Source organism: Argiope bruennichi, chromosome 2 (genome assembly GCF_947563725.1).
Source record: "Argiope bruennichi chromosome 2, qqArgBrue1.1, whole genome shotgun sequence".
NCBI classification, from domain to species: Eukaryota; Metazoa; Arthropoda; class Arachnida; order Araneae; family Araneidae; genus Argiope; species Argiope bruennichi.
Window position 1 is genome coordinate 7254557 of NC_079152.1, and position 22583 is coordinate 7277139.

Below are 22583 nucleotides of genomic sequence, written 5' to 3' on the forward strand. Positions count from 1 at the left end.
TGACTGGAATCAAGAAGTAAATAATAAACTCCACGAAGTAAAACCCTGTATTGCTACGTGGACTTCGACTTTCAACAGAAAATTTGATGTAATTTTAACTCGACTGCGTATCGGCCATTCACGCATCACACACAGACACTTACTATTCGGTGAATCTCCACCTGTGTGTGGTTCATGCAATGTTCCACTGACTATACGTCATATTTTAATTGAATGTTCGGATTTTTATAGAGACCGTATTAACTTTTTTAACTCCTCTGATTTTAACTTGTTTTTCCTTATAGAAGAAATACCCCATAAAAATTTATTTCCGTTCTTGAAGAAAATTGGAATTTTTAATGAAATTTAAATTTACTATTATAGTACTTTTACCTACTGTTTTACCAGTTTTTTACGTTGGATCTTAAGGAACTAAATAGAAACTCGACAAGTGAACTGTGTTTTCGGTGCAGCATATCCTAGAAAAGGATCTTGCGCCAGAGAAAAATTTACATCCAATCCATATGTCTTTGCATTTTTCGGTGATCGTGTTATTTCGAGTTCGCACAGGCAAACCGATAGACCGTCGATGCTTTGACGGATTGGGCGCGATGCAAATTTAATCATAAACCTGATTGCAAAGTTTCATTTTTTTAACTCTTTGATTTTTCGTGCACAGGAAGCAGATAAATAAACTTCTGTTCGAGAGATTTAAATTAAAACTTGAAAGAGCTTTAAGATTTCGGTGGGATGGCCATATACTAATCGCAATGTAGTACGGTAAAAGGACCCGAATATGAATTTCGGAAAAGCAATTCTACATATAATTACAAAAATGTAATCCAACATTTCTTCATTTAGTTTGAGAGTTATAGCATCATATTCAGTATAGTTCTCATTGATTCTCTTATTAGTACTTTAATTAGGTTGCTCATGGCAAATTTCAATTGGTTGCATTTCCATCTTGTCTGAAGTTTATATATATATGAGTGTTCTGCATTTTATTTTCAGCGTGCTCCTGCTTTTCATGCATGATGAATCGCATTAAAAGCTCTAATTTACAACAGACTCTGGAATGATTAGTGCGGCCTTTTCGCTTCAATCTCTACCGTTAATAAAGATAAATGTGTGCGTGTTTTGGCCATCTACAGGCCAGATCTATTGTTGTGAAATTTGGCGCGTATATATTTTGAAAGCTAAAACTATACACCTTGGAATGAGTTTTAGAAATTTTAATTAATAAAAATTTAAATGAATTTTGACGTTTTCCCACCACAACATCCGAAAACATTATTGCACAAAAAGGAATTTTACGCCGTTTTAAGATATTTAAAAAGTATCTTATTAATAATAATAATTTAATAGTCGTGAGAATATTTGCTGAATTTTGGCAATTTCTAAAAAAATATTTCTTTGCCTAATTTTTAACAACAGATTGATTGCATTGTTTCCCTGAAATTTAAGCTATTTTCATTGATTGAAATGTGATGAGAATGGGATTTTTGGCAAAAAAAGACCGTTGTCAACCATTTTCATTGTTTAATCAACTATTTGATCAGAAGATTTTCTCCATTAATGAAAATAAAGAAGTATTTAATTCAAAATTTGTGAAGTTTATGAAACCTGTGGCGGACTGGAATGAACGAGAATAGAACCTGTGACCTTGTGGTTCGCAGCCGAGTAACATGACCACAATCCAAAAGCAATTGCTCGTGTAGCGTAGCTGTTAACTGTCTTATAAGCTTTCATCACAGACTCTCTCTCCAGTGAGTCGGAGGTGAGACGAACGATATGTCTGTTGAGTGGTGATGTATTAGCCGTTGAGTTTAATGTAGAGATGCATAATCCACGATTTTTTGAATAACAAATAATATTGCTATTGTTATTTTTAAATATGCGTTCCAAATATCTGTTATTCAATCATATTATTACTTAATATTAAATATAAAATTTATTAATTGTAATTAATACTTAATTTACTAATTTAATTAACGTGTAATTGAATTAATTTATCTGTTTCAGCTTACTTCTTAAATTTTATTTTTTTTCTCAAAACTATTTATTTAATTTATTTATTTGAGTGAACCATTTTCTGGAAAAGATGAGTTAAAAATATATGTCATTTCTTAAAAATGTTCACTTTAGTCCTATATTCTACCAATAGATGGCGCCAGCAGTAAACAGAGTACATGTAATCAAAGTCAGTCATGTCACGACCAATTAAAAATGATCTGTATGGAATAGTGATCATCAAATACGAATATCGGCCACTCCCGTAAAGTGGAGCAGTGACTTCGCACTTTCCAGTGAAGCCTCGCACTTTCAGGTGTAATCGCCGCTCCGATAAATTTCAGTGATATGCAATTCAATGATACGATACAATAATTCCAATATCCGGTCCGTTCACTTTTCAATCCAATCACAGATTTCTTTCGAGAGCTTCCATTGGACAGATCGTATCGATTGTTAATCACCACTGAAGTCACCGCTCCGGCAAATTTCAGTGATATCGTATCGATTGTTACTTTCTATCGTGATCAAAAACCTGTAATCGAAATATCATCAGTAAGATCGTATCCAGGATTTGAATCACACCCCTCTTTGAAAAGTATTGATCACTTGTATTTGTGACTTTTTGATATTGGTTACGTAATAACCGCTCTGAAAATATTCGTCATCCCTAGTTTAATGCGCTTGTACCCATTTGAGCAGCGCCAACCGTTATGGCGAGCTATTGTGTCAAGTGAGTCTGACGGCTTTGTGTTGCTGCGTCAAGTGAATCTGATGACTTTGTGTTGCTGTGGGATGATGGCACCACAACAACTGTACGAAGGTTGAAAGTTCATCGTCCGAGGTCACCAATGTAGCTGATTGGGATGAGCGAGAATAGGACCTAGGACCTTGTAGTTCGCAGCCGAGTAACATGCCTACAATACAAAAGCAATTGCTAGTGTAGCCTGGTTGTTAACTGTCTTATAAGCTTTCACCGCAGACAGATAAAAATGCGAAATTACAAAACCGCGTATTTTATAAGAGAGATAAGCAATCTCTCTTATAACATTTATCTCGTTTACATTTAAATAGTGGCATGATATCACGACATAAGTCTCCATTAGAAAGTTTTATGTACACAATTAGCAAAAAAAAAAAAAAAAAAAAAAAAAGCGAGATAATTTAAGTAACATATCTTTAAGATATTGCAATTTCATGGTGCCATGGATACGAAATTATATCTAAAGAATTTAACTGAAATTAAATATAACCAATATCCACAGTGAACCAGCTGGTCGCCAAGACTAATCTTAACTCTAATGGAGGGATTTGTCCAAAATTGTCTAAAATTTGCAATTTTAATGGGAAAAAACCTTTGCCTAGATTCTTACGCCTATTTCGTTGCATATTTGAGTTATCGCGTTCACACGCTCGCAAACAGACACGCTGTCATCTCGGCGGATTTCGCCCAAAACATGCTACTTTTAAATAATTCTGATAATAAATTTTTATGCCGAATTTCGCTAATCTTGTCCGTCATGTTCACTCGCAGAAAGATGGATGGAACTTCCTCCTGGCTCATATCAGCCAAAATTTGGCAGGCATCTACAAATTATGTGTGCAGACTACATACTAAATTTTATAATTTTAGTTTATTGTATTTTGGAGTTATCCGTCCATAAATCAAAAGACAGAAATTATTTCAATACTTTGTGGATTCGGGGAAATCTAAACTATTAAGATTTATCCAAGTCTTGCGGAAAAATGTATGAAAATTACAGTATTTAGTTTTCCTGTGTATAGGAGAAGAGAGAATAAGAATGAAATACAGATTTTCATACGGCGTGTAGTGGTAACATTATAAGCCAGATAACAACTTCCGGAGAGGAGAGTACTCTTTTGTCTAGTGGTTATGTTACTCGGCTACGAACCCTAACGTTGCGAGTTCGAACCTCAACCAGCACATTGGTGACCCTGGTTCTGAACAACCGCATCCTTCATTCAGCTGTCGTGGCTCCATCTACCGGCAGCAACCACTCACACACGCTCGCCGTCACCCGCCATAACACTTGACGCGATAACAACGTTCGTCACTCGCCATAACGCTTGGCGCGATAATCACGTTCGTCGCTCGCCATAACGCTTGGCGCGATAATCACGTTCGTCGCTCGCCATAACGCTTGGCGCGATAATCACGTTCGTCGCTCGCCATAACGCTTGGCGCGATAATCACGTTCGTCGCTCGCCATAACTGGCGCGATAAATTCTACTGGTGGGGGACTATTGTAGTGGTAACATTATAAGCCAGATAACAACTTCCGGAGAGGAGAGTACTCTTTTGTGTAGTGGTTATGTTACTCGGCTACGAACCCTAACATTGCGTGTTCGAACCTCAACCCGCACAGGCGTTTTGTGATTATTTGCGGCACTTATTCACTCACATTCAGAGGTGACACATTCCAATGTGCCAAATTTAATACTTGGAGAATTGGAGGACAAACAACCTGACCTTCAGAGCACCAAAACACACACGCACACACATTTATCATTATTACTAGTAGAGATAATGCGTTGAAAATTAAAAACATTTATTTCACTTAGATTTCTGAAATTTCAAATGAATTCACATTATATCAATATTATATACAATCAATAAAGTTTTCCTTTAAATTGAAATTTATAAATGAATGGAAATAATTTAAATGTCTTACTTACTTGGCGTTTTTTTTCCCTTTCTGGTATACGAAGAAAAAGCTTTGCAAAAGTTTAAACTCGAATTTCCACATTGTAGATATCACCGAGTTCAGAAAACAGACTTTTGGAATTATGTCTGTATGTGAACACAATAAATTAAAACTGAATTTTATCTATGAGACTTTGCAACAAATTTGCAGATTTCTACCAAATTTTGAGGAATCCTGTCTGTTTGGAAACAATTGTTTTCTGACAAAATATAAAATTCGAGTAGTAGAATTTGTACATAGGTTCAGCATCTAAAAATGTAGATCCAAATCAAATTTAAAGCCGAATACGTTTTTTTGATAAAGTTGATCGTCTTTTGCATATATGTAGAAGCAATAATTCAAAAAGTTAACAAGTGAGACAAATGAATTTGGCTCAAATTTTCAACCAGCTTGATCAAAAAGTTGACGGTTTGTAATTTCGCATACTTGTAAGTGTAATAATGGCTTAAATAAATGCAATTAAGTACCCCAGTGGCGAACAAATATTTTATAGTAATTGTACAATATTATAAATTCCAGGGAACATCGAATATTGTCTCGAGATATTGCTTCCCCTCCAAGATATCCTGCTTTTATGATTCATCGGGCCACGGCCAAGTTCAAATTCTGGTTAAGTTCTGGTTCAACCAAGTTATATGAAGGGCCTAGTACTAAATAAGAAATGAGAAATACGCAGTATCACAGTGAATTTTGGTATAAAAACTTCTGGTATTGGTTGGAAAGAAATGAGTTCTTCAAACCGGTTTTCTTTCTTTTTCTTTTTTTTTTCTTTTTTTTTTCGTTATCCGACCTGCCTTTCCGCCACATTAGGCCGGATACTCGGAAATATACTTTATAATACGGATTGAATGCTGTGAAAGACACATCCAACATTTCACAATATTCAGACTTCAATGAAAGCCATTTTCTGTATGGTAATAAGGATAGTATTGTGCAATATAGTGGGTTACTTATGCACTATTATGACGTTACTAATTTCATCCATCTATTTATTTTCGGTTTTGACTTACCATATTCACATGGTCGTGGGAAAAAGAACAGATATACTTCTTGCATATGAAATAAATCTAAAGTTTAGTAGAAACCTGCACATTTGGTGTAAAGACCATACATCAAATTTCAACTTTTTGGTTCAAGCATATTTCAATTTTGTGTTCTAAGCAGACAGGATATTATTTCAAAAATATTTTTTTCGAATTCAGGTGGATCTAAAACATGGTCATTCATCAAAATATCGAGGTAGAAAGTTTTGAAAAAGACAATAGTTTCTCTTTGCCTACTTCTCATACGAGAAATAATTGTGCATTGAACTCTAACTGTATGCCTTTCACTTTACAGCTGAATGAGCTTTTATGGCTGAATGAGAACTCAAGTGTAAAATTTGTTATAATGGTATTATTCTCGTTAAGCAGATATCATAAATCAAGAGAAAAACTGATGTGCAGTTTTAATATGAAGTTTTCCAATGTTAATTAAATCACTGAACATGTAGGCAATAAACACTAAAAGTAGCTCTAGTACGATAACTATGATAATGTCATATTCACACTGGCTTAAAATATGAGCATATTTATTTATTCCTTAAATGAAACTGACGTAAAGGTAAGTAAGCCATTCAATAATTAAAAAACAAATTAATGACTTTCAACATTTTTTGTTTCATCTGATATATTACTCATTTAAAGGGCGGAGTCCTGATTAATAAATTCATTATTTGTTCTGATTTATATTTAATGACGATGGCAATACTCCTTTGTATTGTAAACAAAATGTAATAACATGGCTGTCAGTGGATTTGAGACACGGAGCCTGTGTTCAACAATTATTAATGTGAGTAAATTTAAAGTTATCACGATGGAATACTATTCATTGAATTCCTTCTATTGCATGTAAGATTGCTGTATAAAGATTTTATTGTATTCTTTCATTAATTGATGCTTTTGATGCAGTATTTACGAAATATTACAATGCGAAACTAACTTCATATTAACAAACGCTTTTTTATTTTATTCACAAGAATTAATTTAATTGTTAAATTTAGTGCATGAAGAAAATTGTACAGTTTTTTATGCATTAGAAACTATTTAACTTTTTTAAGATTAAATAGGAATATACTTCAGTTTCGGAATGTCCATATTTCAATGTGTTTGCACGTTTGTTACTTACTTACATTTAATTACTGTCATAAACATATAATTTTGTTGAATTCTTTATTTTATAATAATATCTAACAATTTATTTCTTTTATTTGAAATTTGAAAAGCTTGAAAAATGTTTTTAAAAAAATTATATATATATGGAGGGGATAGAAATTTGATTTTGCTTTTCAAATTATATTTTACAGTCAGCTTGCAGTTTTATTAGCTTTACTGTTACATTAGCTTTTTGCACTAGATTAATAAATTAGTATTAATTACAGTAAATGTAAGAAAAAAGTGCTGAATTAGTAACTTATATTTTATAAGTAAACACATACACTTGATTATTGCATTGATAGTATTTACTGTAATCATGTGAATAAAAGTACAAATTGATATGGTTGACTTTTACTTTAAATGTTAGTACTGGATTGTTTTATGAGTGGTAAATACTCTATATGAGAAAAAGTGAACTGATATCATTATCTTTTACATTTAGGTGTTTTCTCTGGATTGTTATAGATTTGACATATTTTGCAATTAAAGGAGAAAATGCTGAATTGATGCAATTATGTCTTATAATTACCTGTTTATATTAAATTATATGAAAATAATTACAATAATTATGATGAGTTGATATTCTTATATTCATAATTACACAAGGGCAATTATAAGTGAGAGATAAAGATAATTTTAAAAAAATATTTATGACAGATAAAGATAATTTAAAATAGTCATATTTTACAATTAGCTAAGAATAAATTGTCGAATGAGAGATAATTGGGTTTATTATGAGAACATAAAAAAAAAAGGATGAATTGGGAATCCTATTAATGATTTTATTTTAATTCTAAATATCTATTCTATTTAATAACATTTGATGGAATCAAAATAGTTGTTGAAAATGTTTATCATAAATTCTATTATAAAGAAAGATTTGTTCGGGAGCATATTAAAATGTATTTAAAAAAATTTTCTTCGTTGAAAATGTTAAGAATTTGTCTTAAGATAAGATAATAAAAGTGGAAAGACAATCATTATGATAAATGAAATGTATTTATTGACCATGAAGAGAATGGTGAACAAATGGCATGAAATTGCAACTTTTTTAAGACAATAAGATGCAAAATGTTATTTTTGATTTCTTATTATATTAGTTAATTTGGATTTTGATAAATTTGATTCAAATTCTTTTTACTTTGTTAAGAAACTTTTATCAGAATCTTCTGTTTATCTATCTATTTAATCCGAGGCTGAGGGCAATGAACTGCTTGAATTCTTTATCAATTGTAGTTCTCTGATTGTGAAAAATGCTTCCTTTTGAACTTTTTTAAATGTATTTACTCATAAATATAATTTATTAAAAGTGTTATTTAAGCAAATTTAACAACAAATCATTAAAATACTGTCTTGATGTTTCGTTCTTTCTTTCTAATGAATCTGAATTCAACTTATGATTTTATGTGTAGATAAATTTTATTATGTTTAATAATCTTTATTGTATATTGATTTTGATAAAAATTTGGAATTTTTTTTGTGTTAGCTTATTTAAATATAAAATTAAATTGAATACATTTTATTAATGTATAGTTTAGGTATATTATTTAATATCAAATATAGTACTTATATCTGCATTTATAGTCTAACATTTTCATATGCTCTAAAAAAGATTTATAAAATTTAATAATTTTTAGTATTTAAATGCTTCTATTTGTTACTAATAAAAAAATGCAGATTTTTTAAAAAATTTATATTGGACTGAAATACTGGTATTTATATTAACCTCTTCTTTCATTTTCGTGAATATTAAGTTGATATTTTTATAGAATAAAATGTCGGTTAAAGAATATTATTCATATTAGCTGCAATATATTTCTTTTTAAGGGGAGGGAATAAATAATTCAAGGTGTTATGTGGGAGAGAAGTAATTGTTATTTGTACCTGTTACTGGATGATGGTAATGTTAATTTTGGGCCTATTTTTTCCACCTCTAAATGGATCTACGTGAACTGCTGAATTGGAAGCAGTTTTTGAAGATGTGAGCAATTTTTTAATATGAAGAGTAATTTTTTACTAATTTATAATCTAGTTACAAAATCTTTTTTGAAAGTTTGAGCAGTAATTTTAAATGGGAATAGTAATTTTCTACTAATTTATCTATTTACCAAATCTATGCATAATCTTATGCTCAAGATCATCATTTTAAATCATTTCAAGATGCTTACATAAAAAAAATTTCAGAGCTGAAAAATCTTGAACGATTTATTTACATCAAAATTGATTCACCTGAAAAAAACTTATCTGTAATTTAATTTTAAATTAACAAAACATGCAAAAAGATAAATATTTACATGGTTGAACATTTTTTGAAGTTGAAATTTATTTCTGTTATAATTTGATTTTAGTTTGTTTAATTTTGGAATATTTGTGGCTCTAACATTTTTAATTAAGAAGTTCAGGAAATTTCTCTTAATCTGTCATAGTTATAACTATTATTATGTTAGAAGGAGTGAGGGTAGATGCAAGAAAAATAGTGGACATCAATTTGTATGGAGGAGATTAGGTGAAATTTATACTCTGTGCTTATGCTAATGTCTTGGATTGGTTTTATGTCACTAGTTTGATTAAATGTTAACATGAATAGCTGACCCTAAAAGATATTTGTAGGAGTGTTTTTACAGAGGGTGAAATTGATGGATATTCAGAAACTGGGATATGTAAATTACATATGTATGTAAAATGAGAATTTTATTAAAAAATTAATTATATATTGATAGTGATTTTTTAATTGTCAGTAAGGAATAAATGTCTTACAATTTATGTGTAAAAATATCTACTCTCATGTGTTAATGAAATGGATGTGTATCATAAAGAATGTTTGTGGAGAAGAGTTAAAAGATATGGAAGAATCGAATTGAAAAATATATTAGCAACCATATATCGCAAAAGGTCTCTTAATTTGATTATTAATTATCTATAATTACATATTTTAAAATATAATTTTTTGAAATAATTTTGCATTTTGTATTTTAAATTTAATTTTAATTCTCATTAAAAAAATTCTTGTTTATATTAATTGTGTTATGGTGTTTGTTTAGGAAACTGAAATCAATGCACAGAATTTGACTGCATCTCCACCTCTATATTCTGAAATACCTGGAACAGTTCCTCTAAGCAATGGACCTGAAAATGGCCCTCCACCCTCTTATGATGAAGTCGTCAACCCAGATGGTATGTCACTTACGAATAAAATTTATGTTGTAAATGTTTTGTCCATTATTAGACAGATTTAACTCTTGTAAAGATTATAGTTTCTTGTCAAGCCTTCTTTTGAAGAGTTTTTTTCATAGTCAGGTAGTAGTCTTTTAATGATTTATTAGAAAGAGAATGCATTTTTAGTACCTTTTAATGAAAGTAGATGGACATTGAAAATGGGTAACAGAATTCTGTTTTTTTTTTATAGATTATTTTCAATCATTAATGCTGTTTAACTTAAAAAAATTAAATTATTTGTATTCTTGCAATAGTTAAAAATGTAATGTTGTCAGAAAATTTGAATTTTTCCCATTGAATTTTGCAAAATTTTATTTTAGATTTTACAATGTTGACACTTAATAATTTGAAAGAAATTGTTTAAATGATACAAATCTTCAAAGTTTACTAACAAATTTTACAATTGTGTATATCAAACTTTGTTCTATGGGCCTTTGAAACCTTTTGATTTTATTCTACTCAATTTGGGGACCTTGAATATATATATATATATATATATATATATATATATATAATATTCCATTGGGTTTTCAAAAGTCTTTGAAAAATAAATAAAATATATATTTATTATTTTTTTAGATAGAATAGAAAACCAGTGTGTGACCTGGTTTTTTTTAAACTGAAAAAAGAATGTTGATTTGAGAATGTTGTCAGTCACTAATCTTTTCTATTTCCATTGTTAGGAGAACCGGGTAGGGAGAAAGCAAGTTACCACACCTGGATTAGAATCTCTTATAGGCTCAGCAGCTGGAGATACATTCATTGTGTCTTCTATGCTTAAGTGTTGACTATAATGGTTAAAACTTGGGAGTCAGACAAGATTATTCCAGTTATAGAAAGATGAAAGCAGTTCATTTTCTTTTTGTAAATTGAATCTACAAGAAAAAAGATGTGGAAAGCTTCGAATTCAGTATAATTAGAGGAATTTAAAGTATTGAAGAATTAAATTTTAATTCGCTACATTTTTTTTAAACTAGTGGGAGTAGTCTCTCCAAAACTTTACGTACTCTCTAATGAATGAGCTTTTGTGTTATTAACCATATATCATTGGCAAACAATAGTTACAAAAGAATCTCTTAGAATGTGACCTTTGTCACTGTTTTTTTTTTTTTTTTTGCAGTTAATTACTGAAATGTAGTTAATATAGAAATACTAAGAAACTGAATGCATACAGTTTTATGCATTTTTTTTATCGATCAAAACAAAAAAAATTGATACAAAACTACAAATACTACATACTAAATTGCATGCAAAATTTTATATATGGAAACACTGCATTTTTAAGTAAATGCACTTGCATGCTTACAAAAGTACTGACTAACAGACAGTCAATCCATTATGGACCTGTTTCCACATTTGATACATATTTATATTTTAGACATCAAATATAAATACAAAATTTTATTCTTCTCTCTTTGTTTTGTAATTTTTGTGTTAACTTTTGCGTTAACTTATGAGTGCGTGATTTTTATTATCCATTTAATTCAACATAGATTAAAACTATGAGGTCTGTGTTTCAATTTAGAAACTTCTAAAAACACTTTAGTCTTACTATCCTAAAACATTAACAAGCAAAAACAGGAATGGGTTAGAGAAGAAGAATTAAAAAATAGTTTAAATTTGGTTCTTACCAAGTTGCGAGCTCCATACATATTCCATGTGTTTGTCTTTGTTTATATGTGCTTTATCTTTGAGCATCTGGGTTATATCAGATTTGTGGAAATTCTTCAATAGAAAGGCCTACAGTGTTAGTAAAGTGCAGATGAAATATCTTTATGGTGAATATTAAGAAAAAAGATGGAAATTTTCATTGCTGCAAAATAAAACTTCAATTGAACTTCATGTGGCTGAATTATGTTCACAAGATGAATGTAGTTGATCTAGATGTGTGGCTAGTATAGTTGTATTCATTAGAAAATACTGAAATGAGGATATTTGGGGCATGAATAAACAATAGAAAAATAAGGAAACAATGACATCAGCATTCAAATTTGATATCCAAAATCAAGATTTTGAGAAAGGGCAAAAACTAGAAGGAATGTGAATGGGGAAGAGACTAGAAGGGGGAAACTAGAAAGGACTGTTGTTAATGGTGAAAATCATGAAAAGTCCAAAAAAAAAAAAAAAAAAAAAAAAAAACTACTATGTGGCAGTGAAAGATGTTTTTGCTAAGAATTCAGTATTAAATCAATCAAAAGTTTTGTTCTTTTCAAGAACACTGAAATTGTTGAAAGAATATACATTGTCTAGATATGAATATCAAATATTGCTGTTAGGCTGATTCAGTTCTTGATATCTGCATAAGCATAATATCTGCATTTGAACTTTATTTGATAGAGTTAAGTTTTATAAAATTCTTTAGGATCACATTAAATATATGTTCTATGTGAATAAGTGAATATGATAATGCATATTATTAACTTTTATGACCATAAATTAGTACCAAATTATTTCGGTGCTTTTTACATTTATAAGACTGTATCAGTAATATTCTTTTAAAATAGAATAAAATGTAAACTCAAAATTAAATTCTACAAATATTATTAAGTAATTCAACTCTTAAACTTGTTTAAAAATGACATGCAATATTATCAATACAAATTTTTTTTGTTCAAAGTGATGGTTGGGAAAGAAGTGTGGTACTAGGAAGTACTCAAAAATGGATGAATCAAGGGATACAAGTGGGAAAAAAAAGATTGAGAACTGTTAATCTTTTTAATGATTCATTTGAAAAATTATGTAATGCTATAATACACAATTATATTTCAGAACTGCATAATAAATACAGAATGTGCTTTTACATTTATTTTAGCTTCACCTCCTACTTACCAATCTCTCTTTGGACAAGTACGGGAGGCACGAAAAAATTCATCTGGTGTTGTGGATTTTTTAAAGAAAGTTATCATATTATTACTTGGCACAAGTGAGTTATATTTTGAATATTAAGGTTTTTTCTATCAAAAAATATTTATTATTATTTTCAAATAATGATAATACATCTGCCGGTGATTTTTAATTTTCATTTGTAGTGACTATTTCTGCTCTTTAAAATTGAATTCACCGATTTTAGCCTATAACAATTTAATGATACTCTTTTAGATAAGAATAAAATAATAATATCTGTTTATTTATAAACTATACATAAACTGCATTTCTTTTTCATTTCCCTTTTTATAACTAATTATGCTAAAACTAATATTATTAGAAAATATTTAATTTCTGATTAATAAATATTAAATGCTTATTATACCTGATTCTTATATGAACTCTTCAACAGATTTGTAAGTGTTTCAATCTACTAGATTGTGGTTATTTTTTCTTTATAATGGCTTTAATTTTTATTACTAAATACCTAACATGTATTAATTTTTACATACATCATTGTATTTCATAGTGTTGTAAAAGCTTGTCCCAGGGATTTTTAAATTTGTTCTCATTGTAAAATTTTACTTTTCAAAAGTTATGTTGATAATTGATGGCAGGGTGCACAAAGTACTACATGAGTTGGTTTAATTTTGAATAATATTCAAACTTTCTGAAAAAAAAATTATTGACCATATAAATTTGTTTTTTGTCTAACAGTTACACTAGTCTATAACTGAAACATATGTCTTAAAAATGAAGTTTATGAAGCATTTTAATGCATCTGAATTTTTAATGTCATTGATGATGAAAGGAAATTTTAAATAAAAATTTTCCTTTTCAATCTTTCTTAGTGTTTCATTGTTGAACTTTTGTCACCAGAATGCTCACACACCTTATTCATATTGCTTGTGTCTGCACTTGGATGCATATTGTAATCATAATTATTATTGTACTAGAATGCTCCAAGATTCATTATGTATGATTCATTGAGATGAAGAAGTTCATAAAGGCTCTGCTTCGACTCTTACTATTCATTGGTCATCTGATTCTGATGCTCACAGAATTGAGCAAATGATGCTTGCTTGTCATTCTTGACTCGGAGAAGTTCATAAGTCCTTTTTGTTTCGTGCTCCACTGGTAGATCTACCAATTAATGCATGTTTAGGAGGCATGATTATTTTAATAAAGATCATAGTTTATAATCTTCATATAAATAAATTGCACTCCTTTTAATAGTTTTTAAAACATAAAATTAGTGAATGACATAAATGGAGTGGATCCCATACAATATTCAACCAAGTGCAAGAATAACTTGGAGTCGATTTGATGCGAGTAATTACAGTTCTACCTGAATGCAAACAATGTTCAAAAGGTAAAAACGTATTGTAATTAGAATGATTTTTTTTATGGAAAAAGACAAAATTTTCATTCTCAAAAATATTCTTAAAAAGAATTCTTTAGAAAAAAAATTCTCAATTGAGTGATTTTTATCGAAATATAAATTATAATTAAAAAGTGAAAATGTATTCCAATTGGAAAAAATACTTTCTCGTTTAGTGTAGAGATGTGAAGATGAAAAATGATGTAGGCTGCTAAGATTCTTATTATAGTTAAAATGTTATGGTGTATCAAAGTGAGACATTTAGATCTTTTTTACTTATTAAAAACCTTCACTGATCTGTACCGAACAACTTTCAGAAGTTTTATTGTAATCTGTAGGATGGTATAGGCAGATATAAAAGACGGACAAACAATCTATATATATAATATGTTAGATTAGATTAATGGAATTATTTCTGAAAATCATCTTATGGTGGACATTGATCTAATCATTATTATATGTTTTCATAAACTATTTTAATCATTCCTTTTTTTTTTGCAGTTGGTTGCAGCATCATTTTAGGAATCACAATAGTTGTTCCCATCTCAATGATATTAGTTGGTATGTTGCATATTTTCTTTTCTTTTCAATTTAGAGTCTTGTGGCATTAAAAACATTTTTTTAAAAAGTTGAATGGTGAAATTGTATCTTGTAGTTGATGCAAAGCAACTAATCATGTAATTTAATATTATGGTTTTTAACTAATATACTGCAATTAGTTTAATTCAAATAATTTATTTTAAACAAGAATGCATGTTACAGAAAAAAAAAAAAAATCTGCAGTTGAAGTATGCATGAAACAAAATGAACATCCAACAAGACAAAGAATAAAAGCTGAAGCATTGACCTTCAAAAACATTATACAATAGTGTTAGGAATTTAAAAAAAATTGTGTACAGCCAATCTTAAAAGCGTTAATAAATAAGAAAAATTTAAAGATAATGCACTCTATCTTAAAAACATCTTAGGAATTTAAAAATGGTAAACATTTAGTTTTAATATCCTAGTACAAAGGGCATATTAATTTGTGTTCAGTTTAGTACTTTTGTCTAGATTCAAACTAGGAATGTTAAAAATGTTACATAGACAATATATCCTGTGATTAATTAAATATTTCTTTGAAAGTTTAAAGTAATGTAATGATTATAAATAATTTGATGCCAAAACTAAAGAGTATTATATACTGTTTTTGTTTTTGATTTATTTTTATTAGTTAAATTTGTCCATATCTTGTATATATAGTAACAATTAGTGAATACTATTTTAAGGCCTTTAATACCTTGAGACTTTTACCGCTGTATCATGTGCCAATAAAAAGAGCAGTACTGAATATCTCAATATAAAAAAGGACACATGTTTATTGGATGTGATATGCAATATTTGTTATCATAAAATCGGTACATTAAAAGTTCTGTACTCCTATTATTTGATTATTAAAAGTATTAAAATTTTTAATTTTAAATTAGTAAGCAATTTTAATAAGATAATAATATCTATTTTATATATGTTCTTTATTTAAAATAATTACAAATTAAGAATAAATCTTGTGCGCCATTTTAATTTAAAAAGTTCCTTTCCTGTTACTATTCATTCATTTCCAGGTCATACTCATTTTTCGGTCCAGTTTCTTTTAGTTCAAATTTCTAGATATATGAATTTTTTAAAATTATTTTCTGTCATTACATTTAGACAATATATAACCTTTTAATCAGTTTTGTTTCTTTTTTCCACCAATATATGCATAGACAAAAGTGCTTTTTTTATGCTGTAAATAATAATTATTAGGAATATTATTATTTATTGTTCTTGAATATTACTAATACAGTGAAACTTGATTTATTCAGATATTTTTAATTTCTATTATTCCTTGATTTTGTTTATTAAATCATGGTAAAATATCATCAATTATTTGAATTTATTTTGATTCTTTATTTGTCTGAAGTAAAAATTGCAAGAAAAAAAATCTTAATTATTTGTGTTTTTTAATGCATTTATCTGTTTATTGTATCTGCTTTGTGATAAATAATTAATTTTTTAAGATTTTTTAATTCATTTAAATTTTTTTTCCCATACATTATATCTATTAAAAATAAAAACACCGCAGAAATGTTGAAGAAATATTTTGCATGTTAAAAGTGGATTCCCTTGTAACAAATTTTTTAAAGAAATGGTAAACAAGCTTTTTTTTTTTTAAATCTTAATTTTTAGTCCATTTAATCTATTTTTGGAGTAAATTTCATATTCATGATAACATTCCAACTAAAATTTTTCTATCTTTAATTTTATAAAAGTAAAACAACTGTCTTAACTTCTAAGCTCTTAAAGGATTTAAGTAACAATTTCCGAACTTTTGAACAAGTTTCAAGCATTTCTTCAGGTTCTTTTGTGATTCACTGGACTGTTTCGCTTGTAAGAGCTGTTGCTAAGCATGCCTCCCACAATGGAATTTCCATACTAACTCTTTTCATTAATCTTTCAAACTGCATTAAAAATAACCCAATATCATCAATTTGTAGATCAAAATTTTGCGGCTCTGCTTGCCATTCAACTTTTGGTTTGGGTGTTAAATTATTGTTTACCAAAACACTGGCTTCAACTTGTAACTTTTCCATCACCAATTTATGCTATCATATAGTTTCTTCAGTAGCAATCTTTTTTCAGCAGTTTTGAATTAAATAGAATCCCTTCTCATCGTGTTTATTATTTTTTTAAATCAAGTTTTTCAAATCAACAATTCTAATGATCTTTAAAAACTTTTTTGCCCAGTTGGAACATTATATATGACAGACCACTTTTGAATAATCTTGATAAAAATGTCATTTTTTTAGTTATTCCTGCCATTTAATTCCACTTTTGAATTGTATTGAAGTAAAAATAATGAAATAATTACAAAAATAATGAACAAACTTTATTTAAATTCCAATGTACAACAATGCACAAAGAAGATCCTAATGAGAATGATCTAAAACTGATGTAAATTCGTGCATGAAAGAGATGCATCATGCTTATGTTACACTGGTTTATTTACAAATTTTACTAGGAAGTCTCTACTCCCCTCTTCCCATTTTTTTTTGTTTGAAAAATTGTCAGTTTTCCTTGTTTCACTCATTTTGTACCCACTCTTAGTTAAAAACTGTGGATAGATTAAATTTCTTTTTGTTCTTTGAGCTTCAAATAGCCAAAATTCTTTGTATTTACCTTATTAATTCTTAATTTTGACAATCATTGGCATTTTTATTAGCTTTTTTTACCTAGAAATTTAAAAATTTATCGGCAAATCTGTGTTAATAACTGTTTTGTATGTTTCTTGTGCTGTAATAATAATTATCTTTGATATTTATACTTAGTTAATTATTTATGCTATACATTGAATGCCTTTTAACATTTCAATTTGAAAAAAGAGAAATCCTCATTTATAAAAATATTCATTATTTGGAAAATTCTGGCAGTCAATTTTTTAAATGATATTTTGGTTTCATTTAAAGGCATAACATAGTTATAGATTTGAATTTTTTCAAACAATAATTAGCCTTTATTTGAAAATTATATTTTATGTTATAAAATCAAGCAATTATTTTTATGTTGTATTTTGAAAGCAGGCATTAAAAAAATTAATAATTTTCTTTCAAATTTTGATTTGTTTTTCAGTATTATTAAATAGTAGAGGTGATCTTTTAAATCTTGGAAACTATGCATTTTGTATTAATAGTTTAATAATCAGTGAAGCAATATTTTAGGCCACTGTGTGATTATGTAACAATTTATTGTGCTGTATTTGTTATAATTTTTCATTTTTGTTATGTTTATTGTTGGCTTTGATTCGTTTTGAATTTCAGGAATTTACATCCTATATAATTTATATTTTGTTTATCAGTCTTTGCCATTTCTTTCTTATCAATTTCTTGTAATTGCTTCTTTATGCGCATTTAATTTCATGAACATGAATTCTTTTTGTTTTTAGCTGATTTGCAATTCATAATTTCTTCTAAAATAATAAAATCTGTTGAAAAATGTATCATTTTAAGTGACCATTTCATTTTTATTTAGGGACCAACTATTTTGGTGAGTGTCCTGTTGAGCAGTTCATTCCAGTATATTTAATTGTTGGTGGGACATTTGGCGTTGCAAAAAACGTCTTGGGTTTCTTTTCTCGATGGAAAATGAATGAGAATGGCCAAGAACCGTTAATTCATCGTTCCCGGGATAGTATTTTGAATTGTTTTCTCATTGCTTGGTTTATCACTGGTAAGTTCAATACCATTCTATGTTTTATTTGTGCAACTTTTCTCCACCATTTTTCTATTCAAAAGCATTACATAAAAATAAATTAAGATATAAATGCATTTATTCATAGCTTTTTTAAAACCATGGCTCTTTGGTAGAGTACGATTTTCTTTACTGCTTTCATAGTGGATGGGTGACCATGTTACTTGTGGCAGCCCATATTTTTGTTTTGTTTCAGCTTAGGTAGGATTTCGATTTTGTATATTTTGAAAAACAATCCTGCTGGCATTTTCTGAATTTTTAATCCTAAATGTTTCCAAACTTAATACTGACAAAAATTGTTTTTATAAGCCATGCATATTCTAAAGCTGTCTCTTATTCAATTTACAGATTCTAAAGTTATGCAGCTCTTTATATTTCTTACATTAAATGTTTTGTAATTTTGAAAAAATGCTACTACATAATTCAGAAATGTAATGAAAAAATTGTCCATTGTGTTATAAATAATGCACTGGAAATGATTCCAGAAATTTACACAATAGAAGCAGTTGTCTATTATGTTTAGAAATTGATCAAAAACATACCAAAGAATTGGTGGGCTCACAGGGCAAAAAGTTGAGGGTCGATGATTTTTTATTAAAAATTTTGTAAAACTCTAAGAAGGAACATATATTTACTACTGTGTATATATATATATATATATATAATATATAATTAGTTTGCTAGAAAGTTTATGCAAGAAACAAATATTGTTTACTGGTTATTTGAACTACTTTTATAATGTTTGAAGTTATCAACATTATAATTACTCTCTTGTAATTAAAGAATATGCAAAGTTAGGGCCCGTTGCACTTTTTTATGTGTACCACTTATCACATAAAGTTGAATTATCCATATTCTAATTGTACAATTAGTGTCATTACTTCTGTTTTCTGGCAGGTTGCATCTGGACATATAGGGTATATGAGCCTGAGTATGAAGATGAAAAAAGTCCATTTTACTGTAACAAAACTCTATACATGTTTGCATTTTGGCTTGTGACCACCACATTCATTGTTGTTGGTCTGATGAGTGTTTTCATCATGTGCTTTGTTGTATCTTCTGTTGTCACTGCAATTGAGTGATTCAGCTTAATCATTGATTTGTCAAACTTTGTAATAAAAGTTTTATTGCTACTGCCTTCTCTTCAGTCATGTGCCTGAAAAATGCAGTAAGACCATGTTACACTGTTGTTTTAACCCTCAGAGAGACCACTTATTTTGATCTAATGGCTAATGGCCTTTAAGAAATTAAGATTATATGTATTTAATCAAATCTCTTAATTTTGGAAAAATATTTTAACTCTGAAATTTTCAGATATGCATCTAAAAATATATAATTTACTTTTGACCTGATGAAGAAAAATTGAGGAGGCCTAGATGGTTTTGTAATGAAAAATGGTTACTTTCATATTTAATTTGACAAAATTCCAATTATCCAAATAGTTTTGAGAATGGTGGAAAAATCTGTTAACGAAATCTTCCTGAATATAAACAATGAAACGAATGACTAACTGACATATTGCAGAAATGATATTTCTGTACTTTAAGTATTCAGAACTTAAAAGATTATTTTTATAGGCATTCAATTAAATTTTACAAGTAAATTTCATGTCTCCTGAGGAATTACTTTCATTTTCTCAATTATCCGGATTCAGCATGCTCTCAATTAGTCTCAATAATTGAGAGTTAAGCTGTTATCGGAATACCAATAAGATGCTGGATGGAGCGAAATGTATCAATTTTCCAGTCATTTAAAATGTTACCAGGTCTCTATTACCGCAGCAGCAATTATAGAGAAAATTTCTCTGAAAGCAGCTTCTGTGCAAAGTACAAATGGCAACTGAAACAACCGTTGTTCACAAATTGAAAACACATTTTCAAGCTCTGAACTAGAAGAATTTATAGAAGAATGTAACCCACCCTCACAAATGTATTTAATTTTGAATTCTTTTGCAATTTGATCACTAGTTATATGGCTTTTACTGTATAGGCACATGATGAAGAATTTGCTTCTGTCTCTTGAGATCAAATATTATATATGTATATTTTTTATAATTTTTTTCTTTCTAAAAGCATTTTAAAATTTGCTACTTGCATTTTGGACTTTTTGCATGTTTAAAAATGAACTTATAATAATGTGTTTTTCTGAAAAGTGATTTAAAAAAGAATGTCATATTTCTCTCTCAGTTTGATACATAGCTAGTTTATACAGGGTATCCTAAAAGATAATTTATAAACTTTAAAAATAGATCAGGCATATAGAAACAAGTCATTTCTATTTGTGGATGTAGAATCTCCAGCACAAAGGGCAACCTGTATGTGTGGTCAGATAGTAATTTTGATGCAATATCAATTACAAATCTTTTAATTATTGAACGTAGCTCTACTTAAAAAAATGTCATTAAATTTCACATGAACTGTCAAAAATACTTAAAATAACTCTGAAAAAATGAAATTCAGTTTTTTTTTCAGAAGGATACATACATTAAAAAAACCCACAGAAAATAATTTTAGAAAGCTTTTTTGACTTATTTATATTAAATTACTAAAAAACACAGTAAAATATGAAAAAAAAAATTAGGTTTATTACATAATTTCAAATTAATCAACAAAAAATGAAGCATTCTGAAATCTGTCTGATGTATGCCAATTGAAAACATTGACAGATAAAGTAAAACAGACTGTAGAAAGCATCCAATTTAGCATTTTAATTGAAATGTAACTGCTTTATGAAAAGAATGCTGAAAAATAATGAGTTGAAAGGATTTTTCATAAGACTGTCTGCTGGATAAATGTTTTGTATTTTAACATTCATGCAATATGCTATTATGTATTTGAATTTATTGTATCTTTTTCTTTTATCCTATTCACTGGCGAAAAATCCATTGTAAAGATCACCTTTTACATTTGTAATCCCATATTCTGTTGTAAAAATGATTTTTTCTGTATGCCTGATCTTTTTAAATTTGCCCTAGGAGTTTTTTCACCCCTTTTGATTGATAAGAAAATGAGTTTTTACTTATCTCATTCTGTCTTCATTGAGAGCTTATGTATTTCTCACCAGTGATTTGAGAGCTTTAAACTGATATGTTGCACTTGTAGTTTCAAAGTTTTTTTTAATGCCAGGAATATTTCATTTGTTGTGGAATTAAAAGTTTATATTAGTGAGCTAAAAATAATGTAGCTATTTTTTTTATGAGATGTAATACTATTATAGATGTCTCCATTAGTATTATTTTGTTGTTTCATTGAAATTTTAATTTTTTCTTTTGGTTGTTGCAAGGTAACTTAGTATTATGTTTTATTGTTAGTACATTTTTTATAAAATATTTTGGCATATCTGAAGAGATATTGTATTGAAGTTTTTTTTTTTTTTTTTTTTTTTTTTTTTTTTAGTAATATGTCATATTTCATTTACTATTCAATGGATGTATTTAAAAAGTGTATAACAATTAATGCTATGAGATGTTTTTATTTAAAAGGATTGTTCTATCTTATAAATGGTGTGAATTCTTTTGTGTGTTGAAAAGATAAAATGTTTTTTTTAAAAAATTATTTTTTAAATATCCCATTCTCATATTATGCATTTACTTATGAATAAATTACTTTGCAATGTTTTTTACACAAAGCAATAAATAAAATCTATTTTATAATTTATATAAATTATTTTATAAATTTGATCTGCTGTTAAATAATATATATGAATTCCTATCAGCCAGATTATTTAGTGAATATTTTTCTTTATTATGAAATGAAAATAAATCTATATTTACTTTTATGTATTATCTATATATTCTCTACTGTAACAATGGAGCATGGTTGATATGGTTAAATACTTCTTATGAATAATTTTTTTCTTTTTAGTTATCAGTATCTTGTTGATAATATTATTTAGCTAAAGTTTGATTCATGCATTCTTTTAGTCATTGTTTAATCGATCTGTTAC

The 22583-nt window shown here is 28.3% G+C and overlaps 1 protein-coding gene across 2 annotated transcripts in view; it reads left to right on the forward strand.

The window, feature by feature from the left end:
- LOC129961810 (transmembrane protein 272-like) overlaps positions 1-21964 on the forward strand; it is a 29000-nt gene extending 7036 nt beyond the window's left edge. Inside the window, exons 1-6 of one of the 2 annotated variants that reach the window (XM_056075387.1) lie at positions 6456-6545; positions 9952-10084; positions 12939-13049; positions 14874-14933; positions 18420-18617; positions 19536-21964. In XM_056075387.1, coding sequence (XP_055931362.1) covers positions 6495-6545; positions 9952-10084; positions 12939-13049; positions 14874-14933; positions 18420-18617; positions 19536-19720 — 738 coding nt within the window. In that variant the 5' untranslated portion in view covers positions 6456-6494 and the 3' untranslated portion in view covers positions 19721-21964. Of the gene's footprint in view, positions 1-6455; positions 6546-9951; positions 10085-12938; positions 13050-14873; positions 14934-18419; positions 18618-19535 lie in introns of those variants that run through there. The other variant, XM_056075388.1, reaches the window with a different exon arrangement.
- Positions 21965-22583: the final 619 nt, after the last annotated feature.